Genomic DNA, 25,665 nt, shown 5'->3' with positions numbered 1-25,665 from the left:
AAAATAAAATAATCAAGGAAGAGTTTCAATTTAGAAAATAGGATTAAAATTAAAAATTTCAGTTTCACACACATTTTAAATTCAGATTCTATGATTGTCGTTGAACATGTTTCTCATACAGGATATCAAAGTAAAATACAGTAAGCAATCTAAACCACCACAATCTTGGGAGAATTTGAGCTTGGCCCTGTGGCTAATGAAATCGTTATAAGGTTTTCAAGATTTACAGGAGGTTGCAACAGTGATATGTACTTCCATGCAGTACTTGTATCTGGATGGGTAGATTGTCCATTGAGAAATAACTGTATTCACCAGGAAGATAGTTTACTGAGTTGTAGAGTAAACAAACAATTCATGAAATTTCTACTAATAATATTCATAAAAATTGTCAAACCATACAGATATAAGAAATTAAAATCATTTCACATGAAATTTCTTCACAAGCATACAAAAAAATGCCTCTCAATAAGAGGAATTAGAAGCGTTCTTCAGTAGATCATGGGAAAAAGGATATATCCGTTCTTCATCACAATATCAATGTAGTGTTAAATGTAACCCACTTATGGTAATAGCATGATAGGAAGAAAGTGGTATGATGCCAGACAAATGAAACCAAAGTAACTGAAAATACTAAGACAAAAGATTCAAATATTAAGTTTTTATGTTGTTAAAGTTGATGTAGTTTTCATTCTGAGAACAAAATATAAATAAATTGAATAAAATAATTATTGAAGTAAATACGTATGTAGTACTGAGATGAACTTTTTAAATGAACAGTTTAAATTTAACAGTTAGCTTTGCTTTTCTTGTCTTCCTATCATTTTTAATTAGAGCCCTCTATCGAAAGTTATGGGTTTTAAACCAAATAAACAGTTGTATATCTTTTGGTTAGATTTGAATGGAACCTTTACTTTTGATGCCCTTATCCATAGATGCTTATGATTTTCAATTGTACATCAGACATTATGCTTTTGTCTTGTCATCCCTAATCAAAGTTTCTCCATCTCTTCTGTAATGATATTTATGGTTTTTTCATTTCCACACTGCAAAATTTGATAAATGCATTATAAACTCTTTGATTTATCCAAACTTGAAGTCTGAATGTGACATCTTTGAAATTTGTTGTATTGATTTGAATGTATAACTAATACAGAATCTTTGTATGTTTCTAGGCAACTGTTTGTTGTAAAGTGGAGCTACCAGTGATTGGGGATTTCATTGCATACATATAGAAGAATACAGGTTATTTATTGCAGAAAAATATGGTCTCCGAATGACTGCTTATATTTGAAAAAATACTTCAATAGGATAGACACATTTTCTTGATGTTTTAAATCACCTCCTTTTCCTTCTCCTTCTTCATATCCACTCTCCATGATGGCAAGGAAGGGTAGTCACATATGGGACCTTACTGAGACCACTGTTTTCATAGACAAGTTGGAAAACTATGCCACATTTGGCTAGGTTTTGGCTATGTTTCAATAGATAGATGTGCTTCCTATGACCAACCTGTACACAGCGTACTAAATGTATTTTAGTGTAGTACCACCACGAGAGAAGTTGTCATATCTTTGGCTAGAGAAGACCAAATACACCTCTTGACTCTATGCTTTCTCTCTGTTCATTTACCAGCTACTTTACAGAGTGTATTGGGTGCACTTTATTGTGGAACCAGCATTAAGACGAGGTTATGTCCTCAGCAAGAGAGAACTGAAGGGATCTCCTGACTCTATGCTTTCTCTGCTTATTTACCAACACCTTAACAGAGTGTATTGTAAATATTTTTTCTTATCACTATAAGAGTAGTGAGACTCAAAACTGCAGTAGTGTCCAGTGGATGATGTTTATTTTCCTACTGTAAATACCTCTCCCTGGCCACTCAGAACTGGAGTTTCCCCAAAACATAGCTGAGCCAAAATGCACATTTTATTGCTACATTTTCAGAAATATAGATATTTAAATTGCTTAATTACTTGCAATATAAAGTGTATCTCACATTTTATTTAGAAGTTCAATAGTCTTGTATAGGCATTTTTATAATTTATATTAACTAGTGACATATTTTGCAATAACTATTCAAAATATTGATCTAGTTTGTTTCCAAAAGTAGAGCTTCACCAAAAGAAGAGCCCCCCCCCCACCACCACCACCAATTATTGTGAGCAAGCAAATCACATTAAAGTTGATGACTTGAAAACTAGATCAATATGTCCCATTTTTCATGGGTGCTGCTACAATGAACTAAAAAAAACAAACTCTTTATTATTCATTGAAATGTACAGCACCCATGCAAAATGGGACACTTCAATCAGTAAGAAGGGAAATAAATTTTGCTGTAACACTCATAAAAAAGTTTCTATCCTAGGGAGAGATATTTCAATTAAACAGGTCTCTGTAAAGCATAAATTTGACACCTGTCTATCCATTAATAGTGCATAAGGATACTGAAATATTACAGGAGAAATTAAATGTGCCCACTTAAAACCCTAGTAAAAAGGATATCAATATTTAGAAATTGGGCAGTTGTAGGTGTTTACAGAATACACCATTTGAAGTAGGGTGGTTGTAGAGAGCAAAATATGGACTTTAGAGACCAGAAAAATTACAAACACCCATATTCATTTAAACTGGAGAAACTGATGTGATGTTTGGTCACAATAAATCCCTTAGTAAAATCAAGGATCAAGAAGCCCAAATTATCTTTCAGTTCTTTTGTTCATATTTACAGGTCATGCTCTTAATCTGAGGGAGTTCTTTTGAAGCTCAACAACAATATTGCACAGAATGGATGTTATTAACATAATTCTTAAAGTAAATAGAGTGAATACAGCAGGGTCAGTGTTAGAATAATGATTTTTTTTAGAGATCAGTCAACAAAAATTATTTGCAGACATTATCTTTCACAAACTCTCTAAGAGTGGTAAGACTGATACAGCTTATGTTCAGTTGTACACATCAATATCTACAGGCAAGTCATAGGTGAGAAGGGAATTTCACATTGTTCAACTCTAAGAAGGTTTGATTATGCATAGTGGTCAATGAAATACAGTATTGACGAGAAGAATGGAGAGAGATAGATGTATTGGGTGAACTTGGATGGAGGTTGTTTAAAGCTAGGAGCAGTGATCAGAGTAATAATAATAGAGAAGCAGAGAGAGAGAAGAGAAGCACATGTACGAGCGAAAGATGGTATGTGTTACTGAGTCATTATCAATTAGTGGGGCTTTCACTGAGCAAATCTGTCCTGGGTGTAGGAGCAGTAATTCTTGTGGATCTTACTTGAATTTTATAGAAAATCAGTAATTGCTCAAAAGCTGAAATATTTTCTACTTCTGAAGCGAAAAGGTAGTCTTTAGGATACTGTTTCAGTTAGGTTATGTGGGTTTTCAGGATATATTACCAGAAATTGTGAAACCTACCTTTTATAGTGACTATGACCTTAATATTAATCAGTTTTGTCCTCTTCAGTTCCACACAGGCTGACTTTATTTTTCCTTACTTTTAACTGATGAAGTAGTATTGATTTCATGACTACACTCCTTCCTTAAATAATTAACCACTTTACTGATCAAAAAGACTGAACTCCATTGCAGAATGATTGGTGATAGGAAGGGCATTCAGCTGAAAAGCCTATCACAACCCCCTAGCATAAAAAAATCATATACACCAGAGAGAGATGATGTAAGGAATATCAGATGATGATGGACTATGACAAGTGGCAAGGGCTGAGGTGGAACAAATCCTTCTAACTCATGCCAGCATGGAAAAATAGGCATAAGACAATGATGATAATGATGATGATCATCATCATAGTTTAACGTCCACTTTCCATGCTGGCATGCATTGGACGGTTCGACTGAGGAGTGGCAAGCCAGAAGGCTGCACCAGGTTCCAATCTGATCTGGCATGGGTCTACAGCTGGATGCCTTTCCTAATGCCAACCACTCTGATAGTGTAGTGGGTGCTTTTATGTGCCACCAGTATGAGGGCCAGTCAGGCGATACTGGTATCGATCACCTCAAATGGTGCTTTTTATGTGCCACTGGCAATGACCATGCTCAAGTGGTGTTTTTTACATGCGTGTCGCTCACAAGTGAAGATGACCCACAAGTGAAGATGATTTTAGACACTTATGCAATCACAAGGAGACATAAATGCCCTCTCAGTGTACCCACTCTTGACCCAGTAGATCATCAAGGAGGTGTTGCTTGAAGAGAGAGAGGCTGCACCAGCACTTAGCTGGTAGTCATTTTCAGCTGAGTAGACTAGAGCAATGTGAAGTGATGTGCTTTGCCCAAGGACACAATATGCCACTCAATCTGAGAATTTATACAAAGAAGTAAAAGACATTTGATGATGGTGAGGATGTAGTGATAGTAGTAGTAGTACAGTAGTAGTAGTAGTAGTAGTAGTAGTAGTAGTAGTAGGAGGGGAGGAGGAGGAGGAACAAATATTTATATTTAACATACATTTCAACAGGATATTAATTTCCTTTCTATCTCGGAAATTTCCATTCTTTTCACTCTTTGCAATGGCAGAGCAGAAAACACGACTGATATTTTTACGATATTAAAAGTTAATATTGAATTTGAAAGGAATTTCGATTTTCATTCTCCAACCACACTTCTGGGGTAGGGTTTCCTTTTGCATTACAGTCTATAATGGATGCTTGATTCTCAATAATGTCACATTATCTGGTGCAGTAATATCAGGTGGATCTATAAAATTAAAAAAAAAAAAATTAATGAAATTTTTAAATATCACACACTGAAAAATTTTGAAGAAACATCCTGAAACACTTTGCTATAAATTATTATGAAATTTGTTTAATTCTTTGAATCCTAACATTCTGTCAGGTGTGCCACACAATACCAGCCATCTACATGAAAATCACAAAAACACTGAAAAAATAAAGCAAATTCAACCGGAAAAAATGTAATAAATATAATACTTTCTACTATAGGTGCAAAGCCTGAAATTTGGGGGGGGGTAGCTACTGGATTACATTAACCTCAATGTTGAACTGGTATTTATTCTATCCTCGAATGAATGGTGTCTAAGTTCATCACTTGAAAGGATGAAAGACTAAGTCAACCTTTGCAGAATTGAATTTGATGTAAAGACAATGAAATACTGCTAAGCATTTTGTCTGGGGTACTAACGATGTATTAATATAAATTATGTTTAATTTGTCAAGAGATATCTTTCACATCACTCCCTTATATCTTCTGTCTTTGATCACCAAAATTTTTCAGTAGTTATTATCTACTAGTGCAAATAAACAAGAATATATTCTTATCTTTCACACCCCAATCCTGTCCTCACTACCCTGCCCCTTGTAACAATGCCATCCTGTTGTCCCTCACCTCCTCTATATACCCAAGTTCACCAGTCACCATATCCCCTTCCCCTGCTCTCAGCATTCAAGTCAAGTCAATCCTTCCTGCTCATGCACCCTTGGAAATATTCTACCATCCCATTTGTATTTTGATCCCGGTACCTGGAGGTATGCATGTTTCTCTCATGTTCTCTCACACTCTCACTCTCTTCCAGTCTCTCTCTCATTCTTGATCTTTCATCTCTCTTCTCTCTCTTGGTCTCTCCCTCTGACTGGATAACCATGTATCTCCTCTACACCAACATATAACCTCTCATCACCTGACACAAACCCACCTCCTCCAATACACCCCTCCCCCTCAGAATGATCTTTGTGTAGTGAATTAATGAATGACTCAAGCAGATCTGGTGCCAAATAAAAAGCATCCAGTTCACGTTTGTATAAAGTGGTTGGTGTTTGAAAGGCATCCAGCTGTAAAAACCATGCCAAAACCTACCTTGCTGGTGCTGGTTGTCCCGCAAAATGCACTGGTCCACTTTGTAAGGTGGTTGTTGTTAGGAAGAGCATCCAGCTGTAAAAGTCATGCCAAAACAGACCTTGCTGGTGCTGGTGTCCCTGCAAAATGCACTGTCCACTTTGTAAGGTGGTTGGTGTTAGGAAGAGCATCCAGCTGTAAAACCATGCCAAAACAGACCTTGCTGGTGCTGGTGTCCTGCAAAATGCACTGTCCACTTTGTAAGGTGGTTGGTGTTAGGAAGAGCATCCAGCTGTAAAACCATGCCAAAACAGACCTTGCTGGTGCTGGTGTCCTGCAAAATGCCACTGTTCCACTTGTAAGGTGGTTGGTTTAGGAAGAGCATCCAGCTGTAAAAACCATGCCAAAACAGACCTTGCTGGTGCTGGTGTCCTGCAAAATGCACTGTCCACTTTGTAAGGTGGTTGGTGTTAGGAAGAGCATCCAGCTGTAAAACCATGCCAAAACAGACCTTGCTGGTGCTGGTGTCCCGCAAAATGCACTGTCCACTTTGTAAGGTGGTTGGTGTTAGGAAGAGCATCCAGCTGTAAAAGTCATGCCAAAACAGACCTTGCTGGTGCTGGTGTCCTGCAAAATGCACTGTCCACTTTGTAAGGTGGTTGGTGTTAGGAAGAGCATCCAGCTGTAAAAACCATGCCAAAACAGACCTTGCTGGTGCTGGTGTCCTGCAAATGCACTGTCCACTTTGTAAGGTGGTTGGTGTTAGGAAGAGCATCCAGCTGTAAAAACCATGCCAAAACAGACCTTGCTGGTGCTGGTGTCCTGCAAAATGCACTGTCCACTTTGTAAGGTGGTTGGTGTTAGGAAGAGCATCCAGCTGTAAAAACCATGCCAAAACAGACCTTGCTGGTGCTGGTGTCCTGCAAAATGCAGTGTCCACTTTGTAAGGTGGTTGGTGTTTGGAAAGGCATCCAGCTGTAAAGCCATGCCAAAACAGACAGTGATGCCTGGTGCCAGCTTCTGGCTTGCTAGATCCAGTCAAACTTTCCAACTCATGCCAGCATGGAAAACGGATGTTAAATGACAATGAAGATGATGATGATATTCATTCTCACAATTATAATCAGAATATGATGCATTTATCTTTGATATATTATCTTTTTGATAGAGAATTTCTTTGTGTTGACCAACCTCTCTTCATGTGACATATCTATTGCTGGTAGGGACTATCAATAGTCTCTGCACAAAAGGCTTCCTGAAGTAAATTTTACAAGAGAAACTATAAAAATAAGCTTTGAGTATTTGGCAACAATTAAATAAAACAAAAACTACACATGAATTATACATAAAGCTATTTGGGAGCCTTTAAACAGTGGCTCAACCTGCATGAAATAGAAGCCAAATTTCCTTTACATCATTCTCTGTCTTAATATAGTCTTAAATTAGAATAGGACAAAAGCCCTTCGGACATGTTAACTGTTGTAACTATTTTAAGTAGGCAATGATTGTAATTGAGAAAATATTCGGCATTTTTTAAATTTTAGTGTCATACAAATTAAAATTGCCGTCTTCCATACATAGTCTTGTTCTTCCAGGTGCAAATGACACATAGTAAGCAACCAACACATTCTGTTAAGTGGTTGGCATTAGGAAAGACATTCACTTGTACAAACCAAGCCATAACAAACGACTCGAGTTTGGCCAGTTGGCAAGTTCCATGTCAAACTGTTCAACCTACCGCAAGGAAAACGTAAGTTAAATGACAATGATAGTGTATATATATATATATATATATATATATATATATATGCATATATGTATATATATATATATTAGAAGAAATGAGGTAATCAGAAGATAGGATGGTTCATATTTATAGATATTTATTTATATATTACATTTTTTACATATATATATCATATCATTCAGATCATATCATTCAGATTATTAGCGCTTTCTCCCATTCCAGTGGGGTTTTCAAATCAAATATATATATATGTTAGAAAAAAAAAAGGTTTTCAGAGATCTGGATGGTTGTACACATACAAATATTTATTAAGTGTCGAATGTTTTTACAAATCACATATAAGCTCTTTAATCTACTCTAATAGATTTTTCAGATTTAAATTTTGTGAAGGGATTTATCTCTTTTTATGGTATTAGGGAATGAGTAGAGAGGGGGGGGGGAAGAAGAGTAATGTGGAGTGTATAGGGTAGGAAAAGAGGGAGAGAAATGGGGAGGCAGTGGGAGAAAAAGTGTGTGTGTGTGTGTGTGTGTGTGTGTGTGTGTGTGTGTGTGTGCGTGCGCTCGTGTATCTGAAAGGAACCTTTTGAACAAGAGACAAAGTAAAAGAATATATATTTTTAAGTAGGTGGCTGGGACAGATGCTTACTTTGGTTCAGCCAGCTTACCAGGTTTTCTGAAAGGAAAATGTTTTCAAAGTGAAAAAAATGTGTTTTTTCTTAGTGTCAATGGAAAAGAGAAGGAAAGAAAGGAAGGAAGAAAGAAAGAAGAAAAAATGTGTTTATATCTATACAGTTGGTCAGTTCTTTCAATAGATGATGACAAGTTGATTCTTGGTCTGTAAAAATGGCAAAACCAGGTGGTTACTCTAAGTAGGGTTTCAAAAAATTGTCTTGACTTATTATCATCATCATTGTCCAATGCTTGATTCCCATGCTGGTATAGGTTGGAAAATCTGGATGCAAGAATATTTCTATTTATGTATATACATACACACACCAACACAACAACTAAGCCACTTCATAGATGTATTCCTCAAACCTTTATGCCAACTGATACCAAGCTACATAAGGGATGACATAGACTTTCTCACACACATTCCAAATACTGTCCCAGAAAATACCATACTTGCAAGCTTCGATGTCACACACATTCAAAGCAAATGCAAGCATGAATTGCAAGACACAAAACTTAATATATTGCATAACCTGTCCCACATGCAAGAACTATATAGGTGAAACTGGCAATTCTTTATGCGACTGAGCCAGAATTCACGGACAACATATCCAACAGAGAGAGAGAGAGAGAGAGAGCTACAAAAAATTCCACTTAGGAACATGTGGAGAAGGAAGATTCAAGATCTTTCCCTTCTATAAATGCCTAAGGAATGATACCATCTTCAGAAAAAATATGGAACAACACTTCATAGCAAAATTCTCCCACAAACTGAATGGCTGAAAATATGAAAATCACATTAACTTCCTTATAAACCCATCTGGAACCCTAAGATATATGCATGTGTGTGTGTGTGTGTGTGTGTGTGTGTGTGTGTGTGTGTGTGTGTGTGTGTGTGTGTGTGTATGAATATACATAAATAGAAACACTCTTGCATATAGATTTTCCAACCCATACCAGTATGGGAATCTGGTACTGGACAATGATGATGATGATGATGATAAGTCCAGACAATTTTTTGAAAAATAACTTTCATTATTCTGTTGTGTCTGGGGAGAGTCATTTTGTTTTTGTGCCTTATGATTTAACACACTCACTGGTAAAATTTCCACTTATTTCTTATTTTTATTTTCCTAAAATTTTCGTTGCATCTTGCAACCTTTTCAATAGTCTTGACTGTCTGTTATTTACACTGAGTTCCTTTTTGTTTGTTTGTGCACATGTGTGTGGGTCAGTCTGTGTGTGTGTGTGAGTGCCTATGCATGCATGCATGTGTGTATGCATGTATGCAAGTGTGTGTAAGTATATATGTGTGTGTATGTATATGTATATATGTAGGTATGTGTGTGTGTGCATCTGTATGTATGTATTCTGCATATTCATGTGCTTGCATGTTCGTGTTTGTGTATTTTCTATGTATGTGTGTGTGAGTGTGCGTTTGTATATGTATGCACCTCTGTCTCCTTGTGTGTGCATGTCTGTGTGTGTGTGTGTGCGTTTTGCAAATTTGTACTGTGTTTGTATGTATGGATATGAATCTCTATATGTGTGGACCCGTGTCTCCATATGTGTCCTTGTGTGGAGCAAAGTGTGTGTGTATATATGGTCATGTGTTTCAGTCTCTATTTGTATATATGTGCTTGTCTGTTCTTATAATCTATGTACCTATCCATCTGTATGTTGAACTGTTTATTTTCATACCCATATGCTTACATACAAAAAAAAAAAGAAAACACACGTGCATACACACACACATCTATCTACATAACAGTCCACTAAATATTCTACTCTACCTGTGTAAACTGTGGTATGGAGGTATGATATCTACTATATATATTTCCTATTTAGTATTGGGGAAGTTTCATTTATGAGGATGTACTCCCATATTTGTCTGAGTGTTGGGTCTTTTGGGTGCTTGGATAAGATGCGGGTATCAAGTTGACCCAAGTTGCCTCCATGGTGGTCTTTGGCATGTTGGTAGAGTATGGAGGACTGTTTTCTGTCGTCATATTGTCTCAGATGTTCATTTAGTCGTTCTGCAATGCTCCTAGATGTCTTCCCTATGTACGTCATGTTCACGTCTTTACCAGCACCTTCTGTGCATCTTATGCTGTAAACTACATTTCGAGTTCTACAGGTAATGCCAGAGCTAATCCTACATACGAGGGGCGTTCAATAAGTAATGCCCCTGACCCACTTCCCATAGCAGTAGAGCAACGAAACTTGGAACAGTTATTAGTCTTTTTCTACATAGGAACCACCCAGAGTTATGCACGAACTCATATAAAGAATCTTGCAAACCAAATCCCAAAACAAAACTTAGAGTAACCACCTGTTCTTGCCATTTTTACAGACCAAGAATCAACTTGTCATCATCTATTGAAAGAACTGACCAATTGTATAGATATAAACACATTTTTTCTTCTTTCTTCCTTTCTTTCCTTCTCTTTTCCATTGACACTAAGAAAAAACACATTTTTTTCACTTTGGAAACATTTTTCTTTCAGACCCCCTGGTAAGCTGGCTGAACCAAAGTAAGCATCTGTCCTAGCCACCTACTTAAAAATATATATTCTTTTTCTTTGTCTCTTGTTCAAAAGGTTCCTTTCAGATACAGGAGCACACACACACACACACACACACACACACACACACACACACACAAGCGTGCGCATGCTTGCGCACAAACATTCTCAGTTTTTCCCTCCCCATTCGTCTCCCTCTTTTCCTCCACATTACTCTTCTTTCTCCCCTCTCCCTCTCCACCACAACCTATTCACTAATACTATAAAAAGAGATAAATCCCTTCACAAAATTTAAATCTGAAAAATCTATTAGAGTAGATGAAAGTGCTGATATGTGATTTGTAAAAACATTCGACACTTTAATAAATATTTGTGTATGTACAACCATCCAGATCACTGAATACCTTATTTATTTATATATATGTAATAATAATAATAATAATAATAATAATAATAATAATAATAATAATAATAATAATAATAATAATAATAATAATAATGATAATTAGAAAATGGAAATGAATTGGATATAAATGAATTTATTAATTAATCAATACCATCAACTACAATTGTTTCATTTCATGAAGTCAAAATTACAAGACATATACAAATATAAATAAATTTTTCATTTTAAATACCTTTGGTGAAAATCTTCAGGTTACATAAAAGGACAATATAAGGACTACATAGTGATTTGATGGAATATCCAATTTATACACAGAATATATATTTATGTTTACTATGTGTAAGTGTGTGTGCACGCATTGTTAAAAATATTCATTCATTTTTTTAATTCAGTATTACTAATAACAATATCAGAATGGTTGTATACTGTCAATCTAACATGAACGTGACAGTAGGGGGTTACACCACCGCTGTTTAGCCCTAGGAAGCATCGACGCTTTCTGATGGCTTCGACACATTTTTCCTGTGTCCTTATATACATTTACGAAGGGGAGACAAATGTATATAAGGACACAGGAAAAATGTGTCGAAGCCATCAGGAAGCATCAATGCTTCCTAGGGCTAAACAGCGGTGGTGTAACCCCCTACTGTCACGTTCACGTTAGATTGACAGTATACAACCATTCTATCGCCCCACCACCATACATATCTCTATGAGAGATTTGGAAATTTAATATTTCTAATAACAATATCATTGGGCAAAAAAAAAGAAAATTGTCATGCTATTTAAACTTTTTCAGATGATTTAGGGTAATTTTAAGGTACTGAATCTGAATCTGACATCAGTTTTTAGACAGCAAGTGTAGCTTTTTTAGTTATTCACAGCATCAGATTTTCCAACCAATTGATAATATTGACAAAGTAGTAGGCTATTTGCTTTCAATTTTCATTCATATACTCATCACGGAAACAAAAACAAGTGCTGATAGAGGTTAAATGTAGGCTACCTGTTAAATTGTCACACAAGATGAGAATTTATTTTACTTTGTTATTGCTGTAATTATAGTAAAGTTCTCCTCACAGAAGGCTATCGATATTAGGTTATAGAAAGCCACTCAGACACCTTTCCTTGATAACTGCTAGTGCTGTTAAAACAAAGTATATCAAATAAGAGAGCCAGGTTACATGAAAAGCTGTTTAGTAGAAAGTTTAGTTATTTATTAAAGTGATCAATGCTTAAAATTTAGAGATGGAAAAAATTGTTTCGTGATAGCCATAGCTTCAGTACATTCTATAATAATTTCAATGATTTTTTTGAGAAATATATTTTGATGCTTTACAGTAACATTTACATTTGATTAATTTTATATCTTAGTTTACTGATAGTCTTCATTGAGTGTTGATTTAGGTTATTTCTGTATATATTTATGATGAGGAGACAAGTTTGTGCTAATCATGTGGACAGCTTTTGTTACGTGTGTGGAAAATTTACATCAAAAGATCAGAGAAATAAGCTTACAACGAAATTTTAAAATGCTTACAAGCTTTACTTTGGGTCCAAAGTTGGGGACCAAGATAAACTGTGGGCACCTCCTCTTTGTTGCAAAAGCTGCAACATAGCTCTAACCCAATGGTTGAAAGATAAACGGAAAAGTATGCGCAAACCAACAAACCACTATACCAATTGTTATTTCTGCTTAACTAATATCACAGGTTTCTCTAAGAAGAACAAATCCAAGATTTGTTTATCCAGATTGCTCTTCAGCTTTAAGACCAGTTTCTCATGCTGCTGAAAATATTCCAATTCCAGAACCTCCTTCATCTTTTGAGAAAAATAGTTTAAATGAAGAAAATACTGCATCTACTTCAATTGAAGGCATGTCAAGTGATACTGCAGATCACTGTGATGAACCAGGATCTTCGAAAAAAGTTCCGTATTTATTGAGTCAACTTGAGTTAAATGATTTAGTTCGAGACTTGGGTTTAACAAAAGAAAAGTCAGAACTACTGGGCTCCAGGTTGAAACAATGGAATCTTTTACACCATGTTATAAAATATTCGTACTTTCAAAACGGCGTACAGAATTGCATGTAAGATTAAAGGAGATGTATGAATCAATGGAAAAAATTTTGCACTTGATTAAATATTCTAAACACAAGTGGAATATATGCAGGGACTTGAAAGTTATTGGTTTGCTTCTTGGGTTGCAAATGGGGTATGTAAAGCATTAGTGCTTTTTGTGCCTTTAGAACAGCAGAGATGACAAGCATCACTATAATCAAAAACAGTGGCCAAAGTGAAGTGAATTCACTCCAGGGAGATACAACATTAAATATATCCCTTTAGTTGACCTTCAGAAAATTTTCCTTCATCCCTTACACATTAAATTTGGCTTATTTAAGAATTTTGTTACGGCCATGAATGTAGACAGTGAAGGATTCAAATATCTCAGTGAAAAATTTGTTTCTAGCATGAGTGAAGCTAAAATTAAAGCTGGTGGACAAGATATCTCAAGAACAACCAGATGGATTCAGATGAAACCTTCATGGATGTTCGGCCTCATGACTGGCATAAACTGATTAGATTTTGGGATCAATTTGGTACTGGACAAGGATTCTAGATTATTTGTTATATTTACTTAAGTATTATGATCTTATGCTGAATTTTAAGTCTTTCTCTGATTATCTCCCTTGAAAGCACACTCATGGTTTCCACATGAGTTATGACAGTGTTGTTGCTTCCAAAGTTTTATTTTGTTTCTCTAATATTAATTTTACTCGCATCTCTATCTTAGTAGAAACTGATGGACAAAGAAATCAAACTACATAAACAAATGGCAGCAAAACTGCTCAGAAATTAAATAACACTAAAATATTTAGTAACAATAATAAATTTAATTTATCCTTGATAATTTTTAGTTTTAACAATTTTGAATATATAGCTCCTATTCAAAACCTCTTACCTACTTGACAATTGCATTTCTAGCCCTGCCTTGAAGGAAGCGTTACTTCTTGAACTCACATTTTTGTGCGCAACGATGTTGTTAAATCTACGTTAACAGGACCGTATGCAGGTCCTTTCCGTTTTCTTTCACGCATGGATAAATTTTTCACTATAGACCTTAATGGTCATTAAGACACTATATTAATGGATAGACTAAAAAAGGCTTTCCTAGAGAAAACTGTTCCTGTTCCCAATGCAGACGACACGAATGCAACATTACAAATATGGCCCCACACACCCACCGTCACATTCCATGACTACCATTGGGATTGATCAGGTAGTGGATAAGGATTCTGGATTAATTTTCCATGTTTTTTACTTAATTTTTGAGAGAAGTCAGGTTCATTTTTAGTATTTTCGTTTGTGAGAGCAGTTGAGTTTATTTCAGATATTCTCATTTTAAAAATCCTCTCCAGTTAATCATTGAGAGGACGTTAGTGTTGCCTTGGTGGAGATTTGTGCTCTTGTTTAATATTCATATTTATATTTAAATTTAATAATAATGATAATAATCAATTAAATTATATAAGAGTAAAAGCAGATGATTAAAATATATAATATCTTAATAAAAAAAAATACCCTATCTGTGTGTGTCCTCAATGCATTCTCAAAGTTCTGAATCAATTTGTACCATACTTGGGGTACATGAATAATTTGACCTTGGAAAGAATAATGCAACCTTGATTTATTTTTAATTTTTTTAAATGAATAATATTGCTCTATAGAAAAGATTCACTTGTTCAAATCGTTTTCTCAACTTCCTGTGCTTGAACTTCCTGTCTTTGATGTCCTAACTAGATATCTACACACACATGTATGTATACATCATTACAGTTGTGATGATTCTGACAAAAAGAATTTCTAAAGGTACTTTCATGTCAGAAAAATAATTTCATACGGAGATAGACACCATTTTTTAACTTAATTAAATGAGGTACTATATACTGTACATTAATTTTCCAAAACATATTTTGGCCATTTTGGGAACAAGTGGCTTTATTAAGACTTGATATTTCACATTTAAATCCCATGTGATTATTCTTGATGCAAATCAACTTATTAACACTTCCACTTAATTGTATTGTCAATGTCAACATAGTAACTAAGTAAACAGCTATTTACACACACACACACACACACACACACACACACACACACACACACACACACGTATGCATACATCATTACAGTTGTGACGATTTCAGATAAAAAACAAATTCTAAATTCACTTACATTTTATATTTTCTTCTCTGGCTTTCTATTTGTGTAAGATATATACTTATGTGAGTGTGTGTGTGAGTGTGTGTGTGTGTGTGTGTGTGTGTGTGTGTGTGTGTGTGTGTGTGTGTGTGTGTGTATGTGTGTGTGTAAGAGAATATGCAAAAAATCTACTTTTAGACTTTTTAATTCATCCACTCCTTAACTTTTCAATTTTTTTCTTGAAATTTTACAACTAGGGTTAAGGGTTATATACAGGTGCACAAACGCACAAAACGGAGAAACAGAAACAAATATGGATAACTTGTTCTGAAACATCCCCCAGTGGGGAATAGTTCACAAAAATAATCTCCAATTGTTTTCCTCCCAAATCCTATATGGATGGAATCTACATACTTCAAGGTATATTTGTATTAAAAAATATCCATTTTCTGAAAGTTAAGACAAATTCAAGTGGATTCCGGTGAATTTTCCGAAAGTCCTCCTCCAACCCCTGCCAAAATACTTTTCCCCCAAAATTTGTATGTTGGGAATCTACGTGATATAACACATATTCATTAAAAAATTTCATTAAAAACTATCCATTTTTCTGAAAGTTATCATCATCCAAAGTTGGTGGGGAGGGGCAGAAAGCCTGTGGTGAGATGGTACCAACTGTCAATGATCTCATAATGCATGTGCTCCCAAACACTGCACAAAACTTTAGCAACAGTCAATGGCTCTGTGAGCGAGCCATCTTAGTACCATGTAATGATGCTATTAACAAAATCGACTGGGATCTCTTGTAGCTGTTGCCTGGACAATAACAGTCTTTCAAACTAAGTTCTTGAATGCTCTACAGCCATCTGAGATGCTACCTCATCACTTAACACTTAAAAAGGAGGCCCCAATCATGCTGCTCAGGAATCTGGAATCACCTCGACTGTGCAATGGCACCTGACTGGTGGTGAAAGTGATGTGATTCCATGTCCCGGAAGCAATAATTATGACTAGGAACTATAAGGGTGAGGATGTCTTCATTCCACAGATCCTGTTAATCCCACATGACATCCCCTTTGAATGGTTCCAGCTCCCAGTGAAACTAAGTTTCACTATGTTAATAAATAAGGACAGCCTCTCTTGTTGAACTTCACCTTGCTTCTCGCATGGGCAATTATATGTAGGATGTTCGCAGGTTGGAAGTCCCCAAAATCTTTTCATTTATACACCAATTACAGGACACACTCTAAACATCATTTAGAAGCTCTAGATAATTAAACTGTGACTGATTGCTGGATTTGTTTCAATACATTTGTTTATACTCACATCATCACATAGAATTTTTATTAAATGTACTTATTAACAGGAGGAGAGTGCCTGCAGACTGGTTCTTCTCAAATTTATGCACTTTCAGGTTCAATGCATTTCAAATAAGTACTGATAATTGAAGGTGATTGCAAAGACAAAGAACTACCTGGTCTTTAACAGTTCTAACAGTGAAAACATTGGATAAAACATGTCATTGACATTAATAGTTTGTACCTCAGCTAATTACTGTTGAGAACTGCATAATCCAGGTTTCACTTTAGTTAGAGATTTAAAAGGCATATTTAAATTTCATTATTTCCAATAACCTGGGAAACGGCAGGCTGTTAATGTATAAAGTTGGTATCTCAGCTACTAGGAGGTAAGACCAGTGTAGTCTATGTTTCATGTTTGAGATCTAAAAGGTATTTTTAAATTTCATTATTTTCTTAAACCTGGGCAACAGTAGGTATTTCAGCTGGTAATAAAATTAGATAAGGCAGCAGAAATAATGAATATAGAATAAATAAGATAAGAATAAAAATTAGAAATAAAGGGAAAGTTTATGTGGGAATTCATGCACAAGTATACATCTGTGTGTGTATATGCATACATGGATTACATTGAGGAGCACTCCATTGGTTATGATGACAAAGGTCCTAGCTGATATGATCGACAGGACAGCTTGCTCATGAAATTAATGTGCAAGTGGCTGAGCACTCCACAGACATGTGTACCCTTAACGTAGTTCTCAGGGAGATTCAGCATGACGTGGCTGGCCCTTTAAAATACAGGTGCTACTTATTTTTGCCAGCTGAGTGAACTGGAGCAATGTGAAATAAAGTGTCTTGCTCAAGGACAAAATGCGTCACCAGGAATTGAACTTATGATCTTTTGATCATGAGCTGAATGCCCTAACCACTAAGCCATGTGCCTTTACTATGCATAGATGGATTATATTATGTGTATATGTATACATGGATAATATTGTTGGTATTTATACAACATAATAAATAAAATGAAATAAGTAAGCAGAAATAAGGAGTAAAGAATAAATAAAAATATAAAGGTGAAATAAATTTGCTTATGTGGTTATTTTTATTTATAATTAATTAATTCATTCATTATTTCTGCTTACTTCTTTATGTTATTTCATTATATATTTTACTTGCAGTATAGCCCGGTGTTGCTCGGAATTAAGTTAGGATTATAAAGTGATCAAACGCTTTATTTCAAACCAAAATAAGTGACACCGACATCAAATTTGAGTGAAATCCATTGAAATTGGTATACTTTTGGCTGAAAATGGGTTGCAGGCAATTTGATTATGAAATCCCATAAGGAATTGGTTTATCAATTATTTCCATTCAGCAATTGTTTATTTTTTTTATTTGAGAACTTACAGCATTCAAAGATTCCATGGGTCCTAAGTAATGCTGGCATCAAGTTTGGGGAAAATATGTCAAAATATGTGAAAGTTATGGTTGAAAATGGGGTGTAGCCAATATTAGTAGGAAATCCTATAAGGAATTGGTTCATCAATTTTTATCCTGATTGAATGGAAAACCTCAAATGGATGCCTGCCACCAATAGTGTTTGGCCTTGGGATTTGTTGATGGACATGGTGAAGCATGATCTCACTGGGAACTGTGATCTGTGGAGGTTAAATGGCATGTCTGACCCTGAGGGATAAAGCTGCATCCTTGAAATGGAAATATTTTCACCCCTCCCGCACCCTGTAACAATGGTGGCCTCAGTCAAGTGGGGCGTCAGAGACTTGATTACTAAGCAGGTCCCATTGCACTGTTTAGGCGGAAGCAAGTTTCTAATTAGCATAATTGGGTATCCAACCCTTAGCCTAAGAATGTGAGTGGAAGCCATGTTGGAGTGTTCCCCTCCAGATTGGGGAACACTGTTTCCGAAAGATTGGAAGGGTTGTCCACAGTGTTGCACAGTTCAGAGATGGATATGTCACCCCTATAATTCCTAGGGACCTTGCCTTCTCCAAGGGTTAAAATGACTTCAGCAAATGCTGCAGATGTGCTATCACCAAGCAAGTGTGCACACATGTTTGCGCTTAGACTTAAGGTCTTAACCTGGAGCCACAACGTCGATGACTTAAGGCATGCACGCGCTTCATCAGCCTGGCTCCCTTTAGGGATGACAGGAAGTGTTTGCCAGAAATCTCCTGAAAGCAATAGAGTTACACCACTCATAGAAGCTGTAGAATCCCTAATACCTTTCAGTGACCGGTCCAGTGCCTCAAGGGCAACCTTACTGGTCATTGTGCATTCGTCCCATACAATGAGATGGCACTAAGAACTTCATTTTCCTCTGAAATTTTGCCAATCTTGCAAGTAGGAACCTCAGCCCTCACCAAATGTAAAGGCAGCCTGAATGCTGAGTGCACCGTCCTACCTCCTGGCAATAACGTAGCAGCGATTCCCAAGGAAGCAACTGCTAGTGCAATTTGTTTCTTGCAATGAATATTATCAAGTATTAATTGTGTTACAAAGGATTTGCTGGTACCTCTAGTAGCATTGAGGAAAAAAATGCCACCCACCTGTTTTTTAATGGCACTGACGACAGTTTCGTACACTAGCCTCTGATCAGGCAGCAATTTCGGTTCATTTACTCTCAGGTACTCTGCAAGGCCATCAGCGTCATATGACAAGTCCAGATGTAACTTTGGTGGGAGTGTGTTAACACCCTGTCGCAATGAGGATGGCAAACCGAATGTGTTTAACGCTGCCCCACCCATTCTGAGCAGGGCATCCTTGATTTCAATCAGCGCATTATTGTAGATCAGGCCATTGTATCCAATGTCAGCATTAGGGCACTGTTGCTTTGCCAGTCATCATTTGCCTTGACCACCAAGGAAGCAAAATTACATACAGAGAATTTCATAAACAGAAATGAATGGAAAAAGGTTTTAAATTAAATTTTTAGATTAACACTTGCACGATTTTCACTAAGTAAAAAAAATTGGATTTTTTGCTTGGAATCAACTACCATGGCCACCAAATATGCTACAAAACCCTTTTTGTGGTCCAAAAACAGGGTGGGTGTGGTGGAAGCTTCTGAAATTTCACACCCCACACCCTTTGATCTTTTCACCATCAATTTTTCAATGTACGTGGAAAAACACAGAGATTAAGAATATGGAAAACATTTTTTTTTTTACTCTCAAATTTACCATGAAACACTCTAGGCAAATTTTAGATAAAGCTCACACAATTTTCACTAAGAAAAAAAAATCGGATTTTTTGCATGGAATCAACTACCCTGGCCTCCTAATATGCTACAAATACCCATTTATATTGTGTAATTCATTGAAAAATTGATACCTAATGCTTTGTTTCCGTCATCGTCATCATCACCGTCATCATCATCATCACCATCATCATCATCATCATCATCATCATCGTTCAACGTCCGTTTTCCATGCTAGCATGGGTTGGACAGTTCGACTGGGGTCTGAGAATCCAGGAGGCTGTACCAGGCTCCAGTCTGATCTGGCAGTGTTTCTACAGCTAGATGCCCTTCCTAACGCCAACAACTCCGTGAGTGTAGTGGGTCCTTTTTATGTGCCACCGGCACAGAGACCAGGTGAGGCTGGCAATGGCCACGATCGGCTGGTGCTTTTTATGTGCCACCGGCAAGGAAGCCAGTCAAGACGGCGCTGGCATCGGCCACGTTCGGATGGTGCTTTTTACGTGACACCAGCAGAGGTATCACAACTACAATTTCCATTTGATTTTTATTTTGATGTTGATGTATTTGACTCAGTAGGTCTCCTTAAGCACAGCAGGTCACCCTACAATCCAAGGTAAGCACAGCAGGCCGTCCTGCAGTCGAAGGTACTTTGGATGGGTTGGGGCTGCTATGTGAAGCTGGTGCAGGAAACAGCCATGAACTCACGTTATCTGTCAGGTCTTCGCAGTCACAGCATATCTCCAGAGATCTCGGTCTTTCATCATTGTCTCTGTGAGGCCCAATGTTCAAAGGTCATGCTTGACCACCTCATCCCATGTATTCCTGGGTCTACTTCTACCCTGGATTCCTTCAACTGTTTGGGAGTGGCACTTCTTCACTCATCTCTCCTCATCCATCCATAGTACATGACCATACCAGTGCAAATGTCTCTTTTGCACGCCACATCCAATGCTTCTTATGTCCAGTATTTCTCTCAGGGCTTACACTCTGTCATGTGTGCACACTAACATTACACATCCAGCGGATCATGCTAGCTTCATTTCTTTCAAGCCTATGCATGTCCTCTGCAGTCACAGCCTATGTTTCACTACCGTGAAGCATTGTAGTTCACACACATGCGTCGTACAATCTACCATTCACTCTGTGCGAGAGACCCTTTGTCACTAGTAGGGGTAGAAGCTTTCTGAACTTTGCCCAGGCTATTTGTATTCTAGTGGTGACACTCTATGAGAATCCACCTCCACTACTAACTCGGTCACCTAGGTAGTGGAAACTATCAACTACTTCTAGTTTCTCTCCCCGGAGTGTGATGGAATCTGTTTTCTGAGTATCTGTGGTGTCTATTGCCCCTGTGCATCTGCTGCACACAAAAGCTATCTTCTCGGTTAATTTTCCTCTGATGTTGCAGCACCTCTTATGCATCCATAGCTTACACTGGGTACATCTTATGGAGTTTCTACCTACGCCTTTTCTACAGATTGAGGCGGGGGGGGTGATGAGTTCGCCTTCCTACTTACTAGAACTTTGGTCTTTGCTACATTGACTCTAAGGCCTTTTGATTCTAAACCTTGCTTCCACAGCCGAAATTTCTTTTCTAGTTCCGGTAGTGATTCTGCTATGAGGGCCAGGTCATCAGCATAGAGGAGCTCCCAGGGGCAACCTGTCTTGAATTCCTCTGTTATTGCTTAGAGGACTATGATGAATAAAAGGGACTGAGGGCTGAACCTTGGTGGATCCCTACTTCTACCCGGAATTCTTTATGATACTCGTTGCTAATCCTAACCTTACTAACGGCCTCTTGGTATAGGGCCTGTACAGCCCTTATTAACCATTCGTCAATCTCCAATTTCCACATTGCCCACCAGATAAGGGATCGAGGAACCCTGTCAAAGGCTTTCTCCAAGTCCACAAAAGCTAAGTACAGGGGTTTATCTTTAGCTAGGTATTTATCCTGCAGTTGTCAAACCAGGAATATGGCATCAGTGGTGCTTCTACCCAGAACAAAACCGAACTGCATCTCATCTAAGCAGACTCTCTCCCTAATGAGATGGGCTATGACCCTCTCAGTGACAGTCATCACCTGATCCAGCAGTTTGATACGTCTGTAGTTATTTCTATCTAGAGCATCACCTTTACCCTTGTAGCAGTTGACTATGGTGCTGCTACGCCAGTCATTGGGTATGACTCCATTATGAACTACCTGGTTTACAATGCATGTGACTAGGCCATATCCCACTCCACCAGGTGTTTTAAGCATCTCAGTGGTGATTCCTGATAGGCCGGGGGATTTTCCTGGCTTTATACCCTTAATTGCTTTATCTACTAGGGAGCTCTCTATTGGGATAGCTGGTCCTTCAACTGGATTAACATTTGGCAGGCTCTTCTCCTCCCATTCATTCTCTACATTCAGCAGTCTTTCATAATGGCTTCTCCAAGCCTCTTTCTTTGCAGAAACATTAAATGTAAGTCTTTTCAGAAACTTAATGTTTCTATGTTGTTAAATACATAGATTCTCAACAAAACACATTCTTCCTCAATGTAAAATAAAAACAAACTCTTTCTTGTCCAAAGTAATGTGTTTGTGTGTGAGAGAGAGGGGGCAGGGAGAAAGATGAACGATTTAAAATAAATAAATGATTTAAAATAGGAATACTAAATTTCTAAATCTCTCGTAGAGACATGTACGGTGGTGGGGCGATAGAATGGTTGTATACTGTCAATCTAACACGAACGTGACAGTAGGGGGGTACACCACCGCTGTTTAGCCCTAAGAAGCATCGACGCCTCCTGATGGCTTTGACACATTTTTCCTGTGTCCTTATATACATTTACGAAGGGGAGACAAATACTCCCAGCCGCCCGGGCTGCATCTAGGGACATGTGTTTCAGGATTTAAAATAAATATATTTTCATTGTTGTGTGAGAAAGTATATATAATCTGATTATAAAGTATAGTGTCTTTCAAAAACATCCTAAATTTGAATACTATATCTCGTGTATAAGAAAAAAAAACATTTTACATTTTTATTTTTGGTGAACACTGTCACTTACTTTATCTCTCCCTCACACACACACACACACAACAACACACAACATCTGTCTCCCTCACACACAACTTCTCTCTCCCTCACACACACACACACATTTTCACTTCCTTATGGCAAGAAGGGACTTAACTCATGTTAGCAAACTTCAAAATTGGTAAAAGTTAAGGTTGAAAATCGGTTTTTACTACTACCCGCTGGTGCTTCGGGAAAAATAATTTGACAAAAATACAGTTAGGATCGTGACAAATGTCCTCCTAAAATTGGAGCGACATGTGTGCTAATTTGTGGACATGCATAAATTACGTTCACGTACACACATCCTGCCTTTTATATATACAGATAAATACCAACAATATTATCCATACATCATCATCATCATCATTGTTGTGTAACGTCTGCTTTCCATGCTAGCATGGGTTGGACAGTTTGACTGTCGGCTGGTGAACCAGATGGCTGCACCAAGCTCCAGTCTTGATCTAGCAGAGTTTCTACAGCTGGATGCCCTTCCTAACACCAACCACTCCGAGAGTGTAGTGGGTGCTTTTACGTGCCACTAGCATCGGGCCAGTCAGGCGGTACTGGCAACGACCTCACTCGAATTTGTTTTTACACATGCTAACGGCACAGGTGCCAGTAAGGCGATGCTGGTAACGATCCCGCTCGAATGGTGCCTCCTACATCCCTCCTACAAGCCAGTTAGCCACTCTGGCAACGATCATGCTCAGATGGTGCTCTTAGCACCCTACTAGCACAGGACATAAGTGCCAGTAAGGCGAAGCTGGCAACAATCACGCTCGTATGGTGCTCGTGCCCGTCATCGAATTTCACTTTGATTTTGATTTCGGTTTCAATTTCAATTGCCTCAACAGGTCTTCGCAAGCAGAGATTAGTGTTCAGAGAAGGGAAAGGTATGCACAAGTGGGCTGGTTACACCCCTGGCACAGGCAGACCAGGTTATGGTCTCATTTGGCTTGCCGGGTCTTCTCACGCACAGCATATTTCCAAAGGTCTCGGTACTGGCAACAACCTCGCTTGAATTTGTTTTTACACAGTAAGTATATTTAATCTCATTATAAAGTATAGTGTCTTTCAAAAACATCCTAAATTTGAATACTATATCTCGTGTATTTCCTTGGTGAGGCCTAAAGTTCGAAGGTCGTGCTTCCTGGGTCTACCGCTTCCACAGGTTCCCTCAACCGCTAGGGTGTGGAAATATAAACTAATGAACTAATGAAATAACTAGAAATAAACATCTCTACATCTGTATATGCAAGTACATATAGAGATACTAATATATAAACAAGATACACCCATACATGTATTCACGTGTATAAACACATAAGCAAATTTATTTCACCTTTATATTTTCATTTATTCTTTATTCCTTATTTCTGCTTACTTATTTACCTTATTTTATTTTATTTATTATGTTTTATAAATACCAACAATGTTATCCATATATAGATATCCACATACACATAATATAATCCATGTATGCATATACACGGACATGCATTCACGCATAAATAAATTTTACTTCCCCTTTATTTCTATTTTTTATTCTTATCCTATTTATTCTATATTCATTATTTCTGCTACCTTATTTATTTTATTTTATTATATTATATATTTTAATCATGTACTTTTACTTTTACATAATTTAGTTGATTATTATCATTATTATTAAACTTCATGATCCTTCGATGCCTTCTACTGAGAAAAGTTCTTTGTGAAGGGCAGGGAACTCTATGTCCGGAGCAGATCGTTTGAACATGTTGAGCACATCGATGTGCCATCCTCCTAGGTTGCGCAGCTCCTCTACATGACCAAGGAGTTTCACAAGAGTTGTCTCCTCCTCCTTGTGATTCTTGCCGACTTCAAGTTTCAAGACAGTCAATACTTTCTCATGAAGTTTCTGGATGTCGTCCATGTCTTTTAGCCCATTGTGAGTGTTTATTGAGCGAAAACACCTAAAGCTCCACGATGCTCCGGCAGCGGGTGGTGGTGAACCCTGCTGTACTCTTTCACCACAACTTACCCTCACTCTTTCTTCCTGTTTCTCTTGTACCTGTATTTCAAAGGGCCAGCCTTGTCACACGCTGTGTCACGCTGAATCTCCTCGAGAACTACGTTAAGGGTACATGTGTCTGTGGGGTGCTCAGCCACTTGCACGTTAATATCATGAGGAAGCTGTTCCGTTGATCGTATCAGCTGGGACCCTCATCGTCGCAACCGACAGAGTGCTCCTACCTATTAAACTTCAATATAAATATTAATATCAAATAATGTGTGAATGAACTTTTATTGCTGCTCTTATGTATTTATGTACATTAATAAAAAACTTAGAAAGTAACATATATACACATGTAAGTTGATATATAAACCATTGGCATCCATAATTATTGTGTGTATGTATATCTGTACCTGTGTATGTGCGTCTGTGCATGTGTGTGCATGCGTATATATAAATATGAGCATAGACATGCACACACACATATACAAACATGAACATAAACTTTATTTCTCTTTCACTTTAATTTTATTTCATTTTATTCAGTAAATAATGTTCCTCTTACAAAGTATAAATCATTATTCATGATTATTATTATTAGTAATATTGAATTTTAAAATAAATGAATATTTTTAATGCATGCGTGCACACACACATATACATAGTAAACATAGATATATTTTCTGTGTATATTTGAATATTCCAGTAAATCGCTATGTAGTTC

At 37.2% G+C, this 25,665-nt stretch overlaps 2 protein-coding genes and 1 long non-coding RNA gene across 3 annotated transcripts in view; all 3 read right to left on the bottom strand.

Moving 5' to 3' along the window:
• LOC118763568 overlaps positions 1–4,558 on the bottom strand; it is a 34,427-nt gene extending 29,869 nt beyond the window's left edge. Inside the window, exon 1 of the mRNA XM_036503147.1 lies at positions 4,470–4,558. The gene's annotated coding sequence lies outside the window, so the exon portion shown is untranslated. The remainder of the gene's footprint in view (positions 1–4,469) is intronic.
• A 98-nt stretch (positions 4,559–4,656) lies between these two features.
• Positions 4,657–25,665, bottom strand: part of LOC115212246 — a 64,889-nt gene continuing 43,880 nt past the window's right edge. The window contains exon 6 of the mRNA XM_029781084.1: positions 4,657–4,718. Coding sequence (XP_029636944.1) covers positions 4,657–4,718 — 62 coding nt within the window. The remainder of the gene's footprint in view (positions 4,719–25,665) is intronic.
• LOC118763409 lies at positions 5,537–24,867 on the bottom strand. The gene is made up of 5 exons (XR_004999162.1): positions 24,620–24,867; positions 23,324–23,328; positions 14,924–14,931; positions 12,753–12,757; positions 5,537–5,566 (listed from the first exon to the last, which is right to left on the bottom strand). It is a non-coding gene; the product is annotated as an uncharacterized LOC118763409 (long non-coding RNA).

Source organism: Octopus sinensis, linkage group LG5 (assembly GCF_006345805.1).
Source record: "Octopus sinensis linkage group LG5, ASM634580v1, whole genome shotgun sequence".
NCBI lineage: Eukaryota > Metazoa > Mollusca > Cephalopoda > Octopoda > Octopodidae > Octopus > Octopus sinensis.
Note: the sequence above shows the minus strand (reverse complement) of the source record. Positions and strands in the feature narration are given on the sequence as shown.